Raw genomic sequence first — 23,271 nt, 5'->3', positions numbered from 1 at the left:
TACACTGTCTATTTATTGCAGCTCATGTTTTTTTTAAGAATAGCTTTTGTGGTTTAAATCTGCTCTTGGCTTATTGTGTCAGTGGCACACATTAATTTCAATATTATAATTTATCATTTATATTTACTTCAGATAAGCTATATATTGCACTTCAAAAAAAATTTATTGTGTCAGGGCTACTGATCTTTTACAAACTCTGTTACTCAAGTTAGACTGTAATCTGAGCTTTATCTTAACACCGTCGGACCAGAAAGAGCTGGTTTAGCTGGAACTGCAAGAGGTTAAATGATTTGAAAATTACAGTCACATGCTACAGAAAATAATACACCTACTTGTTTACAGTTTCTGTTAGTTAGTTAGTTAGGCCTATTGAACTGCACTGAGTGTATATAAATATATAAATATTATATATAAATTATATATAAATATTAGCATAATCATTCAGGGCCATAATGGAGCTTTCACACCTCTGGACCTGACCTGGCTATTCCTGTTGTTCTCTTTGTTTGTTTGATTTAGGTTTGAAGATGGAGGATGGGAAAGACAATCCATCTTTGAACAGAAACAGAGGACTCAGACACCATCTATCTCCTATTTACAACTCCATCCTTAAGCCTAAATCAAAACAAACACAGAGAACAATAGGAATAACCATGCTAATATGACCCCACACTCAGTGCAAGTTCAATAGGCCTAACTAACACAACCTGTGAACAAGTAAGGGTGTTACTTTCAGAGTAGTTTCAATGTAGTTAGCTCCTCCCTTCAGACAGATTTAAGGAAGTGTCCACCATTGTCTGATCAGAACTGAAGAAGCAGCTTGGATGAGCTGTGAAATGTATTCGGCCAAATAAACTTTTGTCCAGTTGACAAACTGAATTTCTTCTTTTGACTTTTTTTTTTTATTCTTGAATTTGTCTATTGCTAATATGTGCAGTGTGTCACTATGGTAACTGAACACTTCTCCAATAGATATACATGCAGAACACCCCCAGCATGATGTTATTGCAAAATATCAACATGCTCATTATTCTTTTCTCTGTGTCCAAATAATCAAAATCAGACTGAATACTGAATGTATCAACATTTAATACAAGCACAACATTCATTTAACTTTTACGTTGTTTTTAAAATTGCACAAACAGAACATTTTAAAGTTATTTGAATTATCAGTGTTCACTGTGGCTTGCTGTGAACAGATTCATTCTGTGGAGTGCTTTGTGGCAAAAAAGTAATTTTTCATCAAATCTAAATTATTTATTGTAACTGGTTCATAATGTTTGGTCCCCTCCTTTTTCATTTCAGGCATGAAGCTATGATAACAAAGTCTGATGGGAATGCAATGGGTTATAGGTGTTTAATGAATAACAAAATGGCTCTTGAGTCTGATTAAGGTCAGTACGGACCAAAGTGAGGCAAAAAATACAAGAATGACTTTGCAGTTTTCTTGGCCAACCGTTAAATATTACTGGTACTGTTAACTTTTTCTGCACATCTGTCACCTAAACAGCTATGGAATCACACTTAGACCTACATATCCGTTTGACACATGGTGGTCAGACAGACCCCATTGACCTAAACCCAGACTGAACCTAAACCAGCAGAGAAAAGCAAGGAAATGCACACAGACAAGAAACAATCATTTAGTATGATGACAGTTAGATATGATCCCAGTAAACTACCTGCCAAAGGTGTCCATAGTTCATAATGATACATTTGTGGTAATTCAAAAATAGTTAAAATAGTTTTGTCACATCATAGTGACTCAATGCTGTTGATAAAGAGAATATTTATTTACTGTTCTTGTCACGCCCCTGCCTGTCCTGAGTCTTCTGGGTGTGGATGTGGGCGGAGTCTGCTGGGAGCACCTGCTCTCCATCTCCAATCAAGCCTGCTACAAAGGCCCAGCTCTCCTGCCAGACTCTGCCAGATTGTTTCGTCTCCTAGATGGTGATCTTCCAGTTGGCTCTGTTTTTTGATTTTTCCCTTGCTTTCTGAATACTTACCTGTGTTTTTTGTGCTCCTAGTTCCCTCCTTTGAAGACTCCTGCATCCCGGCTACTGGCTCCTCATCTCTCCACCGCCTGTCCACCCTGGCAAATAAATCCTTGTTTCTTTTGCACCACGTCCTTGTTTTGGAGTCTCTTTTGGGTCCACCCCAGTGGTACATAACAGAACAATCTGGCCAAAACATGGACCCAACAGACTCAACCCTCCGCTCCGAGATGGATCCAATTTCTCTGGCTCAAACAGACTCAAATCCTTTGTTCCACACTTTCTCCAATCAAGGTCAATTACTGGGGAAGCACGACAATAGACTTGACAGAAAGAACCAACCAAGACTGGACTCTGCAAACTGCACCTCTGACACCTGGAGTTTACTCCCAGACCAATTTCTACAGAAGATTCATCAAGGATTACAGTAGAAAAGCAGCTCCACTTACCTGTTTGACCTCCACCCTTGTCCCTTTCAAGTGGTCCAATGACGCTGAAGTAGCTTTTTCCACACTCAAACAACTTTTCATAACTGCTCCGGTTTTGTCTCACCCAGATCCATCCAAACAATTCATTGTTGAAGTTGATGCCTCAGATTCTGGAGTGGGTGCTGTCCTGTCCCAGCGTTGTCCAAAGGACCAGAAAATTCACCCTTGTGCTTTCTTCTCCCGGCGACTAACACCTGCTGAAGCCAACTATGACATTGGCAACAGAGAGCTTCTTGCGGTTGTGTTGGCTCTGCAAGAATGGCGCCACTGGCTCGAAGGAGCTGAGCACCCCTTTATCGTGTGGACTGACCACAAAAATCTGTCTTACCTTCATTCAGCTAAAAGATTGAACTCCCGTCAGGCTCGATGGGCTCTGTTCCTGGGAAGATTTAATTTTGTTCTTACTTATCGTCCTGGATCCCGGAATGTTAAGCCTGATGCCCTGTCCCGTCAGTCCATTTCTGAGGAGGCTGAAACCCAACCTGCTCCTATCCTACCTCCAGCTTGCGTCACTGACAAGCCAGACTCAACAGTCAAGCCCGCTACTTCAAGCTTCCTCCTTGGAGCCGTTAGCTGGGAGATTGAGAAGGTTGTCCGGGAGGCCCAACAAACACAACCTGACCCAGGTACTGGTCCACCCAATTGTTTGTATGTGCCTGACTCTGTGCGCTCCCAAGTCCTCCAGTGGGGGCATGCCTCAAAGTTCACATGTCATCCTGGTTTTACTCGCACTTTAGCTTTCCTCAGGCAAAGATTTTGGTGGCCCTCCATGTCTCGGGACACCAGAGCCTTTGTTTCTGCTTGTCCTGTGTGCGCTCGCAGTAAATCCAGTCACCTGCCCCCTGCTGGTCTTCTCCATCCTCTGCCAATCCCCAGCCGGCCTTGGTCACATATAGCAGTGGACTTTGTTACGGGTCTCCCCACATCTGAAGGTAACACCACCATACTGACCATTGTGGATCGTTTTTCTAAAGCTGTGCATTTTGTTCCTCTCCCCAAATTACCTTCATCCTCGGAAACTGCTAAACTCTTGGTACAGCATGTGTTCCGTCTTCATGGTATTCCCACTGACATTGTGTCTGACAGAGGCCCCCAGTTCTCCTCTCAGGTTTGGAAGGCTTTTTGTCTGTCTCTGGGGACTTCTGTCAGCCTTTCCTCTGGTTATCACCCACAATCAAATGGCCAAACCGAGAGGGCTAATCAGGACCTGGAGTCTGCACTGCGCTGTGTCACGGCCCGTAATCCCACCACTTGGAGTTCTTTTTTGCCTTGGGTTGAGTATGCCCACAATTCCTTGGTGTCGTCTGCCACAGGTATGTCTCCCTTTATGGTGTCTCTGGGCTTTCAACCTCCCTTATTCCCTGCTCAGGAGACGGAAGATGCAGTCCCTTCTGTCCAGGCCCATCTGAGACGCTGCCGTGATGTTTGGAAGGCAGCCAGAACAGCACTCGAACGAGCAAGTGTCCGTAACCAGGAGAGCGCCAATCGCCGTCGCATACCATGTCCCACCTACCAACCAGGGCAAAAGGCTTGGCTTTCCTCTGGTGACTTGCCTCTTCAAGTAGAGTCTCGTAAATTGGCTCTTAAGTTTGTTGGACCATTCACCATCGACAAGATGATCAATCCATCTGTTGTGCGCCTCAGGATGCCTACGTCTATGAACATTCATCCCTCTTTTCATGTGTCCCTCTTGAAGCCTGTGGTTTCTAGTCCTCTCAGCCCTCCGGCCGACCCTCCTCCCACCCGGATTATCGACAATCATCCTGCCTTCGCGGTGCGTCGTATCCTGGATGTCCGGCGCCGTGGGAGGGGTCACCAGTATCTTGTGGACTGGGAAGGGTATGGTCCAGAGGAGCGATCTTGGGTTCCTCGGCGTTACATCCTTGATGCCTCTCTGCTCCGGGACTTCTATAGGACCTTCCCTGACAAGCCTGGTAGGACGTCCGGTGACGTCCCCTAGGAGGGGGGGTACTGTCACGCCCCTGCCTGTCCTGAGTCTTCTGGGTGTGGATGTGGGCGGAGTCTGCTGGGAGCACCTGCTCTCCATCTCCAATCAAGCCTGCTACAAAGGCCAAGCTCTCCTGCCAGACTCTGCCAGATTGTTTCGTCTCCTAGATGGTGATCTTCCAGTTGGCTCTGTTTTTTGATTTTTCCCTTGCTTTCTGAATACTTACCTGTGTTTTTTGTGCTCCTAGTTCCCTCCTTTGAAGACTCCTGCATCCCGGCTACTGGCTCCTCATCTCTCCACCGCCTGTCCACCCTGGCAAATAAATCCTTGTTTCTTTTGCACCACGTCCTTGTTTTGGAGTCTCTTTTGGGTCCACCCCAGTGGTACATAACAGTTCTCTCTCCTTGTGATCTTGACCTGATGGTCACAGGCTACTCAAAACAAACTTTCTGAATGATAAAGTTAATATGATATAAACAGACCACATTTAAGTTTACATTTGTAGAGTAGCCTATTGATGCATAATAACTTATTATTAGGATCTATTTGCTGCTTTTAAAAATGTCAAAATTATTAGGCCTATAGCCTATTTTAGTTAGCCTACAATTATACTGGGACATGAGTCATGATTATTTGGCATCCTACAATGAATAGAAGCTATCTCGAGTGGTATTCCTGTGGTGAGACAACAGATGGAAACAAACTCATATAACATCAGCATCAGTAGCATCAGCAGCAGCCATATGGTCTTAGTCCTATCTATATTACCCAAAACATTTGATGAGGAGCTGAGGTCTGAAGAAGAACCACTGTCTGAATATGAAAGAGCAGACCAACCTGACTGTGCAATCAGAGGCTGGTCCTGGTCCAGGTGAGTTCTTGGTAAACAGGAGATGAACAGAGAAGCAGCAGCAGTCAGGACTCAGAATCACTACTCAAGGCCTGCTTTATCACACCACAGTTTATACTTTAAACCTATAAAAATAAACAACACAAAAGTTGAAATTAAATCAGATTTTTAAAAAAATCATACGCATGGGAAAAATGAATATAAAATGTTGGTTTGCCCAAATTCAAGTCAAAACCATGTGTAGGTGGTAATCGATGAAGCAGGTTTGTTACAGTAATATAAGTCAGCTTTCACAATAAAACTACCTCACTGGCCCACTAAGCTTCAGATAACTCATGATTTGTGATGCCTCTCATACCTCTGCCTTCTAAATACTCCTCAGTTTAATCACCATTGTGCAACATCAGATGTTCTTTAGGTGGCGAGTGTAGACCGGTCTGGACCAGTGTGGACAGGCACCAGCATACACAGGTAGGTAGAAGTCTAAAAATGCTGAATTATTATATTGTGAATGAACTGCTGATTGTGCCTCTCACATGCCCATTCTGATGATTTTTGTTTATTTAGTTTGCATCTTAATTGCATACATGCATTGATTCTACGGTTGATTGTATATTGAATGTCTTCCAGCTGAAAGGTTGTGCAGCTCAGCTCATTGATAAAACCATGATCTGCAGGAGGTTTCAGTTTGTCCTGTGTCAGAGAAAAGCCTGAGTGGGTCATTCAATTACACAAACTTCTTCAGGCTGCTCCAGTGTTTTGCATCAAGTCAAATGAATAGATCTCTTAATCCGATTAAATCCTTGGCCTGGCCAGCATCATGACATACAGCCTATAAATTATAGAGACAACCATAGACTATATGGAGTAGTGTCTTAATCTGCACTACTTTCTCAAAAAACAAAGATTTATTTATTTACCATAAATTTGTTTATGTCATATCTAAACACTGTAATAGTACACAGTGTCACTGCATATATCTTTTTATGTTAAATTCCTTCTTTGTTACATGTGTTATTGGCCTATATGAAATCAGTATGGAGTAAAATGGCAGCTCCTTCATTACAGAGTGCTACATCCAAAAAGTACACGGTTCAGGGCATCAGATTTGATTGGACAGAGAGAGAAAGAGTGAGAGTGCTGAAAGCAGTCAGCTTTAAGCCCTGAGAGCCCATGTGGAGATAGGCTCCACCTGTCTGCTGCCTCTGTTTGTGTGGGTGATGGTCCAGTGCCCAGATAAGAGTTTCTCCCTTCCATCATAACTGAGCTATGAACATACAAAGGGAAACAGAAAATACACATTCACATTTCATGCATTTTTGTCTTTTATTTCTTCATTTGATTTATTTTTTAGCAGAGAGGTATGCTGATGTTTGTGAGTAACAAATGTAGGCTTATTGCTTTGGCAAATCTAAAAAAAAAAAAAAAAAAAAAAAAAGTCTAGGCTACAAACTGACACTGAAACATATAATGTACAAAACTTTTCTCAGTTCCTTCTGTTTTTCTAGTTTGCAGACAGTATTCTTTGTCTCTGGGTTTGAAATGCCACTGCTGAGGGCCACATTCAGAAACACAGATCTGGTTGTTGTAAGCTATTTACAGCGGCTCACCCACCTAAACCACATTTTACTCACATTTACAGAGACACATAACACGTATACTTACAATGTTTCCCCTCGAGTTTCTCTCTATTTCTCACATGTTCTGAGAAGGAGACAGGAAGTGCAATAGGAAGTCGGATGCAACCCACAGTCTTTAGTGAGTCTTTCTCAGTATGGCTTGAAGGATAGACTCGCTAGTTCCATCTCTGTTGTCAATAAGATTTTTTTGTCTGTAGAAGAGCGAAGACCACAAGTCCCAAGTCAGAGCTGGATATGTTCACAGACAGATTGGGGTTTCACAGTATGTTGCAACAATGGCGTGCATATCTCTGACTAAACTTGGCTTCCTCGTGATCCTCGGCTTCATTATCAGCCTCCCAGAGTTCTTCACTATCGACAGAGGTGGGTCCTTCAAGTGATTTTTAATGTAGTTCTAATGGCTCAAGCTATTGCTATGTCCTTGGGATGTGTTTAAGGGCCCATATTTACACTATTTTCTGATATACTGTATGTTGTAATGTTAGTTCCTCATCAAAAACATATTCTGAGTTGTGTTTTGTTTCATTCACACATGTTTAACACACAAATCCTGCATATGTAGGCTGATTTCTTCTCTCAAACAGAACCCTTTGCTGAACTTTGTGATGTCATGTGGTACTACAGGAATATGGAGGAAGTGCTCCACTGTGTTTTTACAGTGGAGCACTTCCTCCATACAATTATTTGGATAATTTCGGACCTGGAACTGCCAATCTCTACTGAAGTAAAGGCAGGCCTGTTGACAGAAATTTAGGGGTCTGGGGCAGGAAGACTCATATGGGCCCCCTCTAATATAAGCTAAAAAGAAAAGAGTCCAATTCTGGGCCCGTAAAACCCTGCGGCCTTGGACAACAGACCTGTCTACTGCCCTGATTAAGAATAAAATCACAACGTGGAGTGTTTTCAGTTTGAGATTCAGTCTAAATATGCAGGGTGTGTGTGTTAAACATGTATAAATTAAACAAAACAACTCCAGATATGTTTTGGTGAAGAAATATTATATCTCAGCTCAGAAAATGTTGTAATATGAGCGCTTTAAAAATATTAAGTTTACATGAATTTTAATAAAATCTAAATAGTGAAACTATATATAACTGTTTACTATGTTGCCCACCCCTAGTCTTTACTCCCTTTGTCTTCACACATAACCACACCTCAGCAACTTGTGAATGCATTTGAGCTGTGTGGCCCTGTGTTTCAGTGCGGAGCGTGTCCCTGCTGTGTGGAGATGAGGACAGCAGGGGGCAGACTGGAGGCCAGTGGAGGAGCAGCACATGCGATGAACAGTGGGAGCCAATGAGAGCAGCAGCTGATCAGAGGAACGTTACGCAGGCCCACAAAAGCTGCTTTGTGTGTCAGGCAGATGTCAGCAGGGTTTGGTTTGATCACAACAGCTCGTCCCCAGGTATCAGAGCTTTTAACTGGGCTGAGAGCAAACTGTAAACAAACTCACAGGGCAAAACATACAAAACTACTAATGTGTATTATTCAAGACAGAAATGATAGTGACTAGTAGGCTCACTGGTTTCCTTATTAAAAGTCATATATTACACAAAATTGACTCTTGTGGACAAGTTGTGATTCTCAAAAAACATACCTGGAGTTGTGTTTTGTTTCATTCACACATGTTTGAGTAACCCGGCATTATTAGTCTGTCTGTATCTCCCAAGCTCAAAATGCTCTGTTCCATCTTGTGTTGTCATGTAGTGGTTATTGTCAAGTTAACAGCTACTTTATGTTCGGTAGAGATTGGCAATTCCAGCACTGACATTCTCCAAATGATTGATGATGGATTAAAAATTAAAAAAAAAAGACAGCGGGGAACGTCTTCTTGTATTACCACATGACATCACAAGGTGGAACGGTGTTTTCTGTTTGAGAGACAAACCCTTTAAAGATGGTTTATGTCAGTGTTTCCCAAACTTTTTTTCTGGGGACCCATATTTTAAAAGTCACAAACCTCCGCGATCCAAGTCAATAGACATTATTTGTAAATCACAAAATAAAAGTTGATTTGACGATTATTAACTTTAGTGACGATATTTTATTGTTGACTGAGTGATCGTGTCTCTCTGAACAATCAGTATTATTCAAGTTTTAAACAACGAAAAACATAAAAGCAATAAAAGGGATCCATAAGTCATCTATTTGGACAATAAATGTGCCCATTTCGTTTTCTTTCAACATTCATTTGAACCAGCAGTATTGGAACAAAATAGTCAGTATAATAATTAAATAAGATTAGAAATTATACAACACATGTCTAACATTTCAACCTACATGCAGATCATGACAAGATACCCAATAAAAAAATCTCTTGAGACCCAGTCTTTGGGAAACAATGGTCTAACTACTCTGGTGGAGGGGTGCACCAGCTTGCCTCCATGGTGCTGTTGTTATTTTGCCTGGACTTTATTGTTATTTATTCATTCATTCTTATGGGTTTGCCTCTACAGATCTGACTTAACTTAATGCCATACTGTGGAACATTTTAGGCAACGCAATAACATCTGCGTGGACAGTTTATTACCTACTACATACCCTTGACTCATTATACTTGATAATGTAATGTCTTAAAGCTTAGAAACACCGCTTTGTCCAATATTAAACCTTTAATATCTTCCACAGCTGATGGCGTCTCCTTCGAAGTGTCTTTCAACTTACAATGGAACAACACAGCCACAGAATATATCACCTTGGTTGGCCGCTACAACCACAGCTCTCAATACTTTCATCTTTATAACGAGGAGGAAAAGGAGAAAAACTATGAATACAGTGGTGGTTTCTTGTACTGCCCTGGATTAGCCAACACAGACTCAGCCAACCACAGCTGCTGCCTCCTCTGTCTCTCTCTTCAGATAACTGCGAGGGAAGGGCTGCCATGGAAACGTAGTACTAAAGGTTGGTGTCAAGAATACGGTATGTAGTATTACTTAAGCTTAGGAAGGGCTGAGTGAAGGCATCAGCTTTGTTTACAGGTCATACATGACACAAAATTGACTCTTGTGCACTTTAACCCATGTTATAATGTCGTTACCTCCTCAAAAACATATCTGTAGTTGTGTTTTGAGAGAAGAACTCAGCCTAAATATGCAGGATTTGTGTGTTAAATGTGTGAATGAAACAAAACACAACTCCAGGTATGTTTTTGATGAAGAAACAACATTATAACAAATCAGAAAATAGCAAAATATGGGACCTTTACACACAATAAACATCAAAAACATAGTTGTGTTTTGTTTCATTCACACATGTTAGAGTGTTTTATTAGTCTATCTACATCTTCAAAGCTCATAATGCTCTGTTCCAACCTGTGATGTGTTGAAGCGGTAGTTACCTTTTACCTTTAGTTCAGTAGAGATTGGAAATTTCAGAGCTGGAATTATCCAAATGATTCTAGTGAAGGTGTACGGAGTATAAAACACAGTGGAGCTCAGCCTAAATATACCGGATTTATGTTTTAAAATGGTATGAATGAAACAAAACACCACTTAGGTGTGTTTTTTAATGAGGAAACACTATACCATGGATCAGAAAATAGCATAATATAGGACCTTTAATGGCAGATTGTTTTGTGAGGCTATATATTTTGTCACTACCACTAAATTAACACCAGCTTATTGTAGATTTTAATTGACTGCGTAGCTTTAGTTGTATTGATTTTGGCCAACGTTTTATTCCTATTCACACACCCCTGGAGCCTTCAGCCAATTTTCCAGTGTTACACTCAAAGCTGGAAATCCATCTCACTTAAAAGTTTCCATTACCCACTTCACAGCCCTCTTCAGCTATTTGTCAATGCTCTCTCTATTTCCAGATTTGCCACTGTTTGTATGGATGTGTTTGGAGGGTTTTCATATGTGTTGTTGATGTAATATTGAGCGGTTTCCTCTGGAAGAAAAGAAAAGGCATGTTTATTTATTTTTTCAAAACAGATTCCTCGCTGCGTGTTCTGAGAGTTGTGGAAGTGGGCTCATTTTCCATTACACGGACCAAGTGCGTTAACTTCAATATTTAGATGAGAAAAAACGAAAAAAGTTTCAGTTTTACCCCACATTTCCACACTTGATTTAACAGCATGTGTTAGAGTGAGCTGGTGACGTTAAATTGGCATAAGTTAATTCAAAATTGATCTCTCTGTGCTGCAACTTTAAAGGGCCCGTTTTACATAATTAAATAAAAATCTCTAGTGAGCTGTATTAAGCCACGTTATAATGCGGTTACCTCCTCAAAGACATATCTGTAGTTCTGCTTTGAGAGAAAAACTCAGCCTAAATATGCAGGATTTGTGTGTTAAACATGTGTGAATGAAACAAAACACAACTCCAGGTATGTTTTTGATGACGAACCAACATTAAAACACATCAGAAAATAGTGTAATATGGGCCCTTTACGCACTATATGTATGTTTTTTTCTAACGTCACCTGCTTTTCTTCATGGAGAGGTTAATCTTTTTTGCTCACATCTTCATGAAGAGAAGCAGCTGAAGGGGTAGAGTTAGGACCACCAAGAATGCATGTTTTTTATGATAAAGAAATGTTTTGCAGTGCACCTTTAATGAGTAAAACTGATTAGGCTCCAACCAACTGTGACTCCTAAACGAATGCATTTTAAAACAACTTTTTATGTATGTGTATAATTTTGTTTGTTATTCTTCAGATGAGTGGGGGTCTGTGCTTCAGGGGGTCTGGTTATCACTGCTGTGTGTGGTGCTTCTGCTCATCGTCACCACAGTCAGTCAACAAATCATTAAAAGAAGGAGACGCCCCTCTGGTAAAACAATGTACAAATTGATGAAAAAAAATATATAATGCAACATAACAAGTCTAAAATGTTTTATTTTTTAGAGAACGCAAAGATCTACCGTTTTAATTACACTGTTAAAGGGCATCAATTAAAGGGTATGTTCAATTAACCTTATTTTTACTTTGAAACATAATGAAAAACCACTGATGAATGACAACAAAGCAATAACTATTTCTCTTAAAATTCAGCTCAGTTTTATAACGCAATGTTGTGTGAAAAATTGATAAGCAGAGTCCAGTTCAAAATACTGAGTGATGAATTTGTATTGCAGACGAAAAGCCCCAAGAAGTCAACACTGCCAGAGGTATGTTTTTACACAGTGGAGCTTCATCCAAATGATACTTTGCAGTGACATTACGCTGGGGGTGTGTGTGGCAGAATTTTCACACATTGGCAAACACAGCCAATTTTTTAATCAAAATACAAAATGGATTTATCGACACATTTCAGGAGCATGTGATCAAATTGAGTGTTCATGGTTCGGTTTAGGAGTTTGATTTTCAACAAAAAAGGTCAAAAATTGTTGGTTCATGCTTGCCAGCTTGTGATTGTAATGCTATTTCAGAAGGATTTCAACAGCACAACAGCAAAAATCATCTCATCTCTAGTTTCAGCTAAGTCATTTCTTTATGGTGGTCAGATTGTGTTGAAATAAAGCTTAAATTAAAGTCTAACAAAGCCTCAGGCGGACATGCCTACGGTTAGCATCCCACCCCCAGTGAATGTTGATGACAAAGTATAAGTAGCTTATTCAGTTTGTTCAGTAAACAAGCTTCAATGATGTGTCCTGCAGCTTTGAAACTTGGCAGAATTTCAGAGTATTCCTGGTCAGGTAAGTTTTATTTGACAAAAATCTGAATAATAGTTGCTACCCCTGGAGAAAACATGACTTGAAATGCTTTACGTGCTTATTGCAGCATTGTCTTCTATTGCGGAAGAGGATTCACAAGGTAGGCAACCAACTCTATGAATGCATACCTACTATTGCAAGAGAAATGCTACATTTTCAGTTTGTGTGTATGTGTTTGGGTTTTTTTCCCAGATGAAACCGATGCACCTTTAAATGACTATAGAGATGAAAGTTCTAATGGTAACTGCATTTTTTTCTATTAAAGGGCCCATGTTACACCATTTTTGATTTATGTTATCATATAGAGCATTATAATTGTGTTTCCTTGTTACAAACATGCCTGGAGTTGTGTTTTGTTTCATTCACACAAGTTAAACACACAAACCCTGCACTCCACCTTGTGATGTTATGTGGTAAGGTTTTGTAATTTATATAGCGCTTTTCACAGACATTTTTCACAGAGATGCTCAGGAAGTAATACAGAAAGTGCTCCACATTATTACTAAAACATGTGTGAATGAAACAAAACACAACTCCAGGTATGTTTCTCATGAGGTAAAATGAGTAATATAGGACCTAAATAATCAAAATAACAATCTAATACATAGCAGTTGTACAAGTTATACTATATTGTACTATATATATTGTTAGATAATGCTATTAGGTGCCAGTATTGTATGCAAAAAGGGTCATAAAAGATGCACAGTTTTTTATTCATAACGTGGCTGAGTTCCTATTATACTCTGCAAGTTATTCTTATTCATCACATTTCCATTTACTCAAATATATTTGTATAAGGTCACTAAAACTTGACATAAAGTTATTAACAACAGGGTCTCAATAGTTCCACAAATGCACTAAAACAGTTGAATTCTCTGTAATAGTTTTATTTGTTAATCTCTTCACTAAATGAATCTGCTGCATTTAAATATGAACTAAATATTCTCTGTTTCATTCTGTCTTTCCAGAAAACACTCATCATTCTAACTCATCCTCCATCAGAAGAACAGACCACACTGCGACCATCGATAAACCTTCATAAGGAAATAAGAAGTGTCCTTTTATACTGTAAATAAAACCACCTTAAGTTAAACATATATGTGTGTATATTTTTAAATAGCTCAATCTTCAGGCATCACATTTAAGGACAGAATAATTTCATGCAGTACACGCCCAAAGTCAAATGAATAAATTAGCTGAAAATGTCAAGCCTTCTCTTCAAGTAAGTTAATTATATTCTGGTGATGAAAGCGCTGGTCCCAAAAGAAACGCCAAAACATTAAGATACAATATGCAGTCTTATATTTTATTCACGTAAAAGCTTTCCTGAACACTGTTGATCAATACAGTAAACGTTACTCTTTAAAGGTTTAATTTAATTAAAGAGAGTGGGCTTAAGGGACCCTTCATGAATGAAAATTGATCAAGGCAAGTAACGTAAGCAATAGCAAATAAATCTATATGTTTATAATGCAGTATTAAAGCAACAGTGGATTAGAAAAATTAAATAAAAATTCTGAAGTTGGCATAATTTGGTCCTCTCAAAAAGTTGACATTTACAGTATGTAGCAGCATAACATTTCATAAAACCACTGTATATGAAATTAATAAAAAAAAAAAATCCTGAATCCTAAATCGAAATGTACACAATGATTAAGTGTTGTCTAAATTAGTCATAATAAATATTTCTAGTCGGTAATGCTGGTTCATTTCAAACCAGATCCAATAAATTCTTTGATGTGCAACAAAACTTTCCCATAGAAATACCAATGCATCAAATGGAGTGCAAGAAATCTACGACTACATCTATGAGCTTAAAAAACAATTTATACATTTCTGGAAATGCTTGCCTAAAGGTCCTACACTACACAAAATTTTGTGAACTTTTAGCCATGTTATAATGTTGTTAGCTCCTCAAAAACATACCCAGAGTTGTGTTTTGTTTCATTCATACATGTTTGCGCAATCATGGTTTATTAATCTGTGTACATCTCCAAAGCTCAAAATGCTCTGTTGTACCTTGTGATGTGATGTAATGGTAGTTCATAAATTAACAGCTTCTTTTACCTTTAGTTCAATAGAGATGTGCAATTACAGAGCTGAAATGATACAAAATGATTCTAGTGAAGGTGTATGGAGTTTAAAAACACACAAGAGCACTTTCTGTATTATCGCATGTCATCACAAGGTGGATCAGAGTGTTTTCTGTCTGAGAGAAGAACTCTAAAGAAGCTTAGAGAAGCCTAAATATGCAGGACTGGTGTGTCAAACATGTGCAAATGAAATACAACACAACTCCAGTTATGTTTGTGACGAGGAAACATCATAACATAAGTCAAAAATAGTGAAATACAACACAACTCCAGTTATGTTTGTGACGAGGAAACATCATAACATAAGTCAAAAATAGTGAAATACAACACAACTCCAGTTATGTTTGTGACGAGGAAACATCATAACATAAGTCAAAAATAGTGCAATATAGGACCTTTAAGATGTTCTATACAACTAAAGCATATCTGAAAAAGTGTGTTTACAATTAATCATCATATATTAGTAACTTAAGAAGCTTGCGACGGGGCTTGTGTGTTAGTGTGTTGTACCCTCTCCTTGTGTTGTATTGTGACACTGCTGGCTCTGGATATGGGAGATCTGCAGAACTGGGAGCAAGAGCTGAAATGCGTTTTGAATGTAGTTTGTGCTGTTGGAGCCCTGCATAAAGAAGAAAAGGAGAATATTACAGTTTTTATTATGTTAAGGCATTTGGCATTCAGTGATCAGCTCAATAGTCAAATATCATGTAACACAATACAGCATGAATATAGTGTTTTTACCTCTTGCAGCACACTGTCTACCAATGGATTCAGCTCCTCGGCCTTCTTTGGACTCTGAAAAGGATTAATTTAGGTCAATATGAGAAGAACTCATGAATCAAAAACATAACATCAGCGAGTTAAGAGAATTATTTTCAATATTACCAATATGTAATTATTGTGTTTTGTTTCATTCACACGTTTAACACAAAAATCCTGCACATTAAGCTGTGTTCTTCTCTTGAACGAAAAACACTCCACACTTGTGATATAATGCGGTAATAAAGTGAGTGTCCCACTGTATTTTTAAAGTCCATACATCTTCACTAGAATAATTTTAGGTAAAAGACAGCTGTTAACTTGAAAACTACCGCTTCATGAAGTGTTTTCTGAAGAAGAGCTTTGGAGATGTAAACAGACTGATAATAAAGGATTACTCCGGCATGTGTGAATGAAACAAAACACAACTCCAGGTGTTTTTTTTAATTAAATAACATGGCTCCAAAGCTCTCAAGAGTCAATTTTGCATAATATAGTACCTTTAATAAGTACAAAAGAGAAGCTTGTGATTGTACAAGGTTTGCAGAACTGCTCTTGTTGCACAGTGGGCAGTATTTTTCCACCTGTCTCTGGGGGGCACACATCAAGACACAAGAGCACTGCTGCGCTCAATCTCTTTATCCCTGTTGTATCAAAGTCTTGATCTCAGGGAATGAAAACCGCTTCAATGCTACATGCTACTTCAGCAGCCTCTCACTCAACCAAGCAACCTTTTTAGATCTACTTTATGTTTCAGTCATTTCTTCTCTATAAATATCCAAATAGTAAAATATATGTAATAAACATTATCTCAACATCAAAATAGCAGAATAACATACCCCAACATAAAGCAGCGTGTCAGAGAATTTCTTGGCCAAAGTCTCTACTTCTTTACACATAGCACATGTTAACCTGAAACAAAGGAAGACAATTAGCAAACCATCACAACTATAATCTCAGCAAATGCCTTTACAGACCTGGTAAGGACCTGGGCCTGGTCTCTGGCAGCCTTCTCCTGCTCCTGACCGTGGAGGATGAGCTCTGCCACCTTGTGGAGCTGCTCAATACTGCGTGCGGTCACTTCAGCCAAACTTCCAACTGAGGACAGGTAGACAGCCTGCAGAGAAGTACCATAGAAGAAATTGGATCACATGAAACCGCTGTTCACATCTAACCTGAGATGGGATTTAAAATACATTGTACTTCACCTCACCTCTACAGATCTAGAGTCCTTTTCTTTGGTTTCTTCATTTGTCTCTTCACTTTTATCTTGTCCATTCTCTCCACTCTTGTTTTCTTCACCCAATGCCTCTCTATTCATTGGGTCCTCTGTTTCCCTGCCAACAGTATCCGCAGTGACGGGCCGTTCCACCTCACTTACCCAATCATGGGCTCTCCTACGAGCCTGTAGACGCATAATTAGCAGCCATCAGCTCTGCAGGACAAGCCTGAAGTATGCTAATCACATGCATATACATCATGGTAATGACTCTCTGTATGAAAGGAATTATTATTCAACTCGACTTCAAAGGGAAAAACTTCCAAATACATTTAAAGCCTAACTCCAAACTCTGAGTTAGTGAGCCCGGCCTGAATTATGCAAGTATATTATACGAAGCATATTCTTGTATTGAATTTGGGGCTTTGTTCTAAAAGCCAGGCTAATTTTGTGGTCAAGGGCATTTAGTTTCTGAAGTGAAAGTACAGAGCATTTCAGGATATAATTATCAACTGAATCCTGCTGTGTTTATTGGGGGAACATTTAGATTGATTTTAGATTTTATTCAAATCGCAGAATAAAGCCAGTCCTTAAAAGGTCCTATATTATACTAAATTCTTGTGAGCTTCAAGTCATGTTATCATGTTACCTCATGGAAAACATACCCACAGTTGTGTTTTGTTTCATTCACACATGTTTGAGTAATCCTGCATTATTAGTCTGTCTATATCTCCAAAACTCAAAATGCTCTATTCCACCTTGTGAAGTCATATAGTGGTAGATTTCCACATAGTTTAACAGCTACCTTTTACCTTTAGTTCAGTATAAATTGGCAATTCCAGGGCTGAAATGATCTAAATAATTCTAGTGAAAGTGTATGGATTTTTAAAACACAGTACTTCCTGTATTACCACATGGCATCACAAGGTGGACCAGAGTGTTTTTCAGTTTGACAGAAACCTAAATATTCAGGGTCTGTGTGTTAAACATGTGTCAATAAAGCAACACAACTCCAGGTATATTTTTGATGAAACAACTTCATAACATAGATTAGAAAATAGAGTAATATGAGCCCTACACTGCTGGCCAGGTGTTAAAATCTCAACTCCATTAGATTAAGATATGGCAATGTAACCTTGCATCTATACACCAAATGCTCAGAGCTATTAAAAGTAGATGTGTTGCTAATTGCTATGATTAAGTGTATTAATGCTGTGTGAGTCACCTTGTTGAGCTTGTCGGGAGTGGCTGCAACGTGAAGTTCAAACAACAGCTCGGTAAGAACACTCAGGAACTCTTCGCTATCGGAGGCTGTTGAATAAAAACAAATGTGATTAAAATTTTTTCACTATCAAACATAAGCAAAACATAATCTGTAAATTGAAAGGCCCATATTATGCTATTTTCTGATCTATGTTGCAATATTTCCTCATCAAAGACATGCCTGGAGTTGCTTTGTTTCATTCACACATGTTTAACACACAAACCCTGCATATTTAGACTGAGTTCTTCTCCAAAACAGAAAACACCGTGTTCCACCTTGTGATATTAAACTCCATACACCTTCAATAGAATCATTTGGGTGACTTCAGCCCAGGAATTGCCCGTCTTTGCTGAACAAAAAATAAAAGGTAGCTATAAACTGGAAAACTACTGCTTCATGACATTACAAGGTGGAACAGAGCATTTTGAGCTTTGAAAATGCAGACAGGCTAATAATAAAGAGTCTCTCAAACATGTGTGAATGAAACAAAATACAACTCCAGATATGTTTTTGATGAGATAACAATATTCTAACATGGTTTAAAGCTCACAAGAGTCAATTTTGTGTAATATCGGACCTTTAAAATTATTAATTGCATGCTATTAAAGGATGGAATTGTTGTCATGCCCATTCATTGTAGATTATAACATGATTGCACATGCAGAGGTCTCTGTAACGTGACTGTGGTGCAATGTGTGAGTGACACCAGCAGCACCGACCCAGGATCAAGCTCCAAAAGCCTCCTACTGAGAGACAGATCGGTGTGCTCAGATCTCAGCAGGCTGTGGCTTCGCCTAAAGGCTCTTGTCGTACAGAATCGCTTTATGTTTTAAAATGTTTAACCGCTGAATGTGAGGTGATGTGTGCTGCCTGGTGGAACAAAGAGCACTTAAAATGACATGGTTAAGACTTCTAAACCAAATAAAGGTGCATTGTGCAGCTTTTTTGGTGTGGGGTCTGCTACTTAGTTGTGTCCATGGAGATTTTATTGTTACTGCTTTGCCTGGAATGTTCCATGGTATGACATTAAAACATACACATCTAGCATTTATTCATGATGGGCATTTCTGTTGCTCAAAAATTCAATAATTCCCTCTGTGAAACAGGGACGACTCTCCACAGAACTGAATTGTATTGTAAAAGCAACAACATTTCCAAGGCGACAAGCCACTAGAAATGTGTTTTCAGGGTTATTGCATGTTATTATTTTCATGTTATTGCTTTGCCTGGGAAGTTCCATAGTATTGTATTAAAGCGCCCATACAATGCTATTTTCTGATCTATGTTATAGTGTTATTTTCTCATCAAAAACATACCCAGAGTTGCGCACATGTCCAGGTATGAGTACAAGCACATACTGTTAGTCCTGTGTTCAGGTTTCTGCACTGGCTTCCTATGGCTCAAAGAATAGACTTTAAAGCGACTCTGCTTGTGTACAAGTCTCTTCATGACCTAGCACCAAAGTACATCTGTGACATGTTGTGCCATATGAACCATCTCGCACTCTGAGGAGGTCAGGGATCGGCCTCCTGCTGGTGCCCAGAGTCAGGACTAAAAACGGGGAGTCGGTGTTTTAGATTCATTCAGCTAAAATCTGGAACAGTCTTCCTGAACATGTGAGACAGGCTTCTACTTTGACTCCAAATCCAGGCTCAAAATGGTTCTGTTTAGCTGTGTATATGACAGAAAGTTTTCATTCAGCACTCTTGTCTCTCATTTAATGTCTCTCTCTTTTTAATTTTATAATGATTATTTATGTTCTGATTTGTTGTTGTTGTGATAACATGTCTTAAATGTTAGACAAGTCATTTTTTGCATAATATAGAAGCTTTAAACTCCTATACATAACACAAATCACATAAGTAATGCATGTTTTCCAAGCTATTTCTTTACAAAAGCATCTGAAAATGAATAAATGAATAAAAGATGAATACGTTTAACACTGTAAAGTGGTACATTCTAGGCAAAGCAATGATGTCTTCCTGGTGACAAACCAGTGGTGGACCCTCCATCAGAAAAGTTATAGTGCACCTTTAATGTTACTGTTGTGTGCCCAAGTTAATTGAAAACACACTATAAAGTATCCAGTGTTGTGTAATCACTGTACAGGTAAGAGCAGCACCACAAACCCACGGCTTTGGTATCAGTACGATTGGTCCTGGGTAAGTGTTTTGTGGTCACCTCTACCTCCATCTTGTTGACTCACAGAGGGGAGTAGAACAGTGAAAATGGGAACTTAGATCACCATTATCCTTGGCCTCAGGTCCCTCTCCTTCTTGAGCTTTGGTTTCCTCCTTTGCCTCCTCATCCTCTTGCCTGATGAAGATGTCTTTTATAAAAATCAATTCAGTTTTAACCTCCTCCTGCTCTGTTTCAGTCAGAGAAGACAAAAAGGCTTGAACCTGATAAAACACACACAAAAAAAATAATTACAGTAAGAAAAGCTATTTAAATCAGTTAATAGTGTCTATTGATACATGCTGGGGGTGTTCAACCTCTATATCAGCAGTTACCATGATGACATAATGCACACATTAGAAATAACTACCAAAAAAGTGTTGTTTGAAAACCCAAGAAAATATACAAAACTGATTTAAACAACACATTTCCAGAAGTGTTTGATTTTCAACAAAAAGGTGAAAGTGACTGTAATTGTATGTGTGAGAGACTTGTTTAACAGAAAAAATCAGCTCAAATGTTGTAGTCCCAGCTAAATCAGTTCTTTATGGGTGTGTGTGTGTTGGTGATTGTGTTAAAAGAAAACTCAGATTAAAGTCTAACTTGAGTGACAGAGCTTCAGACAGAGCAGTGCCTACAGTTAGCAGGGAATGTTGATGACCTCAGCTGCAGTGTATACATTTTTCAGTTGCTTGTTTACACTAAAAAAAGAAAAGGTAACTCACTTTGGCTTCGCTCTCGTTGGACAAGATCTCAAGGGCCTCAAGATGCGATAAGCCCTGGTAATCGTCGAATAAAATGCCATAGTGGGCAGAGGGAGCGCTGACTGGATGGTTGCAGAGTCGGGCACGTTCTTTCTCTTTGGCTTCCTTTAAAATCTGAGGAAATGTACAACAACTTCATTATGACATCAGAGATATTAGACAAAGAGGCACTGAATAATGGAGCTCAACATTTACCACCAGCTCTAGTTCTGGAGGTAAATTTGCCATGCATTTTTCCCATAGACTTTTCAAAAGAGTTTAAGGAGATCGTGAAGTTTAAGCAACTACATACAAACTAATATCCAAAATGCAGATGTTTTAAAAGTGCACTATGTAACTTTTTCATTTTCATTCACCTGCTTGTTTCTATTGATTTATGTCATTGCTCTGCCTCGAATGTTCCACAGTATGACATTAAACAGCTCTACCTTACCATTTATTCAATTATAGGTGGCTTTATAGCCCAAAAATACCAAAAAATATAGGCATTCTGACTGTAAGCGAGATCGCCTCTCCATAGATCTGTTCTGTAACTTGGTCTGGTTTGGTCTCCATGAAAATAGAAAGGTTTAATACCATACTATGAAACATTCCAGACAAAGCATGGAGAAAAGCATTTCACGGACCCTCCACCAGACAGAAGTTACACAATGCATCTGTAAGTCCAAAAAAGCAGTTTAAAATGCAAAATTATGCGAAAGGTTTTAATAACTTTGTGAATTATAATGTGTCAGAAACAGAACTTTTAATAGACTTTTTTTTTTGGAAAGGCTATGAGAAAAATTAATGGGAAATGTTGTTCCTGACCCAGGGGGGTGTGCGGTCACTGCTGAGCTCAATTGATGTGCATTATTTATACAAACAAAGGAAAATTATGTGGCCTGCCTGACTCAGGGATGCAGTTTTTTCCATCAGTATTTTCGTCTTTTTGAATCCAGGGTCGCTCTCGGCAAGAACAGTCATAGTCTTCTTCCCAATGAACTCCAGTGCGTCCAAACCTCCACTGATCACTGATTTTCCCTGGTAAAATACAAACACCAGAAATATTAAGTGCTTGTCCTAAATACATGAGTGAAGAACAGTTATGGAAATATTTAAGCATTTATTTTTATTTACTGTGATGATGACTGAAGAATGCACATACAAAATTATGATCACATATGCCATACAAAACGTACAAAATGAACTATTGATACTTCGCGGTGACATCGTGCTGGGGGTGTTCTACATGTACCTCTACGGTGGAATATTTAGGTGTAACCATAGTAGCACAAGGCACATGTTAGCAAACACTGTCAAAAAAGTTTCAATATTATCTGAAAACTCAAGAAAAAACACATAATGGATTTAAACACACACATTTTCAGGCGCTTGTGATCGATACGAGCGTTCATGATCCTGTTTAGGTTTTTTTTGGTTTTCAACAAAAAAAGGTAAGTGTGAATAATTGAAACTGTCGGCTAATGCTCACTAGCTTATGTGGGGTCAGCCCTTTGTTGCCACAGCTCTATGTTCCCTCATTTCTAAGATTTTTCTCAAAATGAAACTCTAATTGAAGTAATTTTTATTTTTATACCGCATTAAAGGGATGATTCAGAGTCATTTCAACCTAGTATCCTTTGTACCATGACCTCTACATTACATCGGTAGTCAACTGCTGCTGGATAATAGGTTGGGTGTAAGTGACTACCAAATTACAAGAAATTTGGATAAAATTTGAAGAAAAATTGATAAAGGAAATGTGAGAACATAGAGCGATAATTATGAAAAAAACAAACAAAAAAAAACCGTAGAAATGAGAGAACATAGGGCTGTGAGAACAAGCGCACTCCCGCTTGTGTCTGTAATTTTATGTTTGAGATACTTGTTTACGAGCACAAATTATCTCACCTATTGTAGTCATAGCTAAATCAGTTCTTTATGGTCAGATTGTGTTCAAATAACGCTCAGATTACAGGGTAATAAAGTCTCAGACAGAGCAGTTCCTACAGTTAGCATCACAGCCACAGGGAATGTTGATGCCATCAGCTGCAAACTATCAATACAGTAAGCAGGGTCTGTTGAAAGAAGCTCTGCGCAGGTACATGGAATCAGGATATCACAACACAATACAAATAGCTGCACTTCTGCTTTTGTGCTGTCAAGGCCGTGTTCTTACTGCGTGTGTGATTGATGAAAAGACTCCTCTGTTAGAAGTGGGCGACTCCACAGAGTGAAAGCTCTCTGCACCATCGGCTCCTCCCTCTGCGCCCCCATCCTCCTGAGCTTCCTCTCCCACCGAAGTCCTGTGGAGACGCAGTGCCTCTCCTGCCTTCACCTTCACTGAGCTCAGGCTTTGACCTGCACACATTAAAGAAGGGAGTCACGTACAAAACTGTAGATGAGACCAAAGGCTAAAAGGGCAGATGAAAAGAAGA

General features: G+C 39.1%; 3 protein-coding genes across 3 annotated transcripts in view; 1 reads left to right on the top strand and 2 right to left on the bottom strand.

Annotated features, from left to right (window-relative positions):
* Positions 1–7,084, bottom strand: part of klhl5 (kelch-like family member 5) — a 44,867-nt gene extending 37,783 nt beyond the window's left edge. Inside the window, exons 1-2 of the mRNA XM_055157825.1 lie at positions 6,946–7,084; positions 5,268–5,405 (exon numbers count right to left, since the gene is read on the bottom strand). The gene's annotated coding sequence lies outside the window, so the exon portion shown is untranslated. The remainder of the gene's footprint in view (positions 1–5,267; positions 5,406–6,945) is intronic.
* Positions 7,085–7,146: 62 nt separating this feature from the next.
* Positions 7,147–13,674, top strand: LOC110165406 (uncharacterized). Its single transcript, XM_020930592.2, has 10 exons — positions 7,147–7,283; positions 8,122–8,325; positions 9,549–9,821; positions 11,581–11,694; positions 11,769–11,822; positions 11,999–12,031; positions 12,521–12,559; positions 12,645–12,677; positions 12,770–12,817; positions 13,546–13,674. Exons 1-10 carry the CDS (start codon positions 7,196–7,198, stop codon positions 13,617–13,619), a joined length of 960 nt encoding a protein of 319 aa, XP_020786251.2. The 5' UTR covers positions 7,147–7,195; the 3' UTR covers positions 13,620–13,674.
* A 111-nt stretch (positions 13,675–13,785) lies between these two features.
* The window catches only part of fam114a1 (family with sequence similarity 114 member A1), an 11,144-nt gene continuing 1,658 nt past the window's right edge, over positions 13,786–23,271 (bottom strand). Inside the window, exons 2-11 of the mRNA XM_055158479.1 lie at positions 23,013–23,194; positions 21,740–21,874; positions 20,816–20,968; positions 20,158–20,314; positions 17,874–17,959; positions 16,643–16,834; positions 16,407–16,546; positions 16,269–16,341; positions 15,412–15,465; positions 13,786–15,289 (exon numbers count right to left, since the gene is read on the bottom strand). Of these exons, the coding sequence (XP_055014454.1) occupies positions 15,167–15,289; positions 15,412–15,465; positions 16,269–16,341; positions 16,407–16,546; positions 16,643–16,834; positions 17,874–17,959; positions 20,158–20,314; positions 20,816–20,968; positions 21,740–21,874; positions 23,013–23,194 (1,295 nt within the window). The 3' untranslated portion in view covers positions 13,786–15,166. The remainder of the gene's footprint in view (positions 15,290–15,411; positions 15,466–16,268; positions 16,342–16,406; positions 16,547–16,642; positions 16,835–17,873; positions 17,960–20,157; positions 20,315–20,815; positions 20,969–21,739; positions 21,875–23,012; positions 23,195–23,271) is intronic.

This window comes from Boleophthalmus pectinirostris, unplaced genomic scaffold (genome assembly GCF_026225935.1).
Source record: "Boleophthalmus pectinirostris isolate CB_2022bp ecotype Guang Dong unplaced genomic scaffold, ASM2622593v1 HiC_scaffold_22, whole genome shotgun sequence".
Taxonomy (NCBI): Eukaryota; Metazoa; Chordata; class Actinopteri; order Gobiiformes; family Gobiidae; genus Boleophthalmus; species Boleophthalmus pectinirostris.
This window is presented reverse-complemented; position numbering and strand designations above follow the sequence as displayed.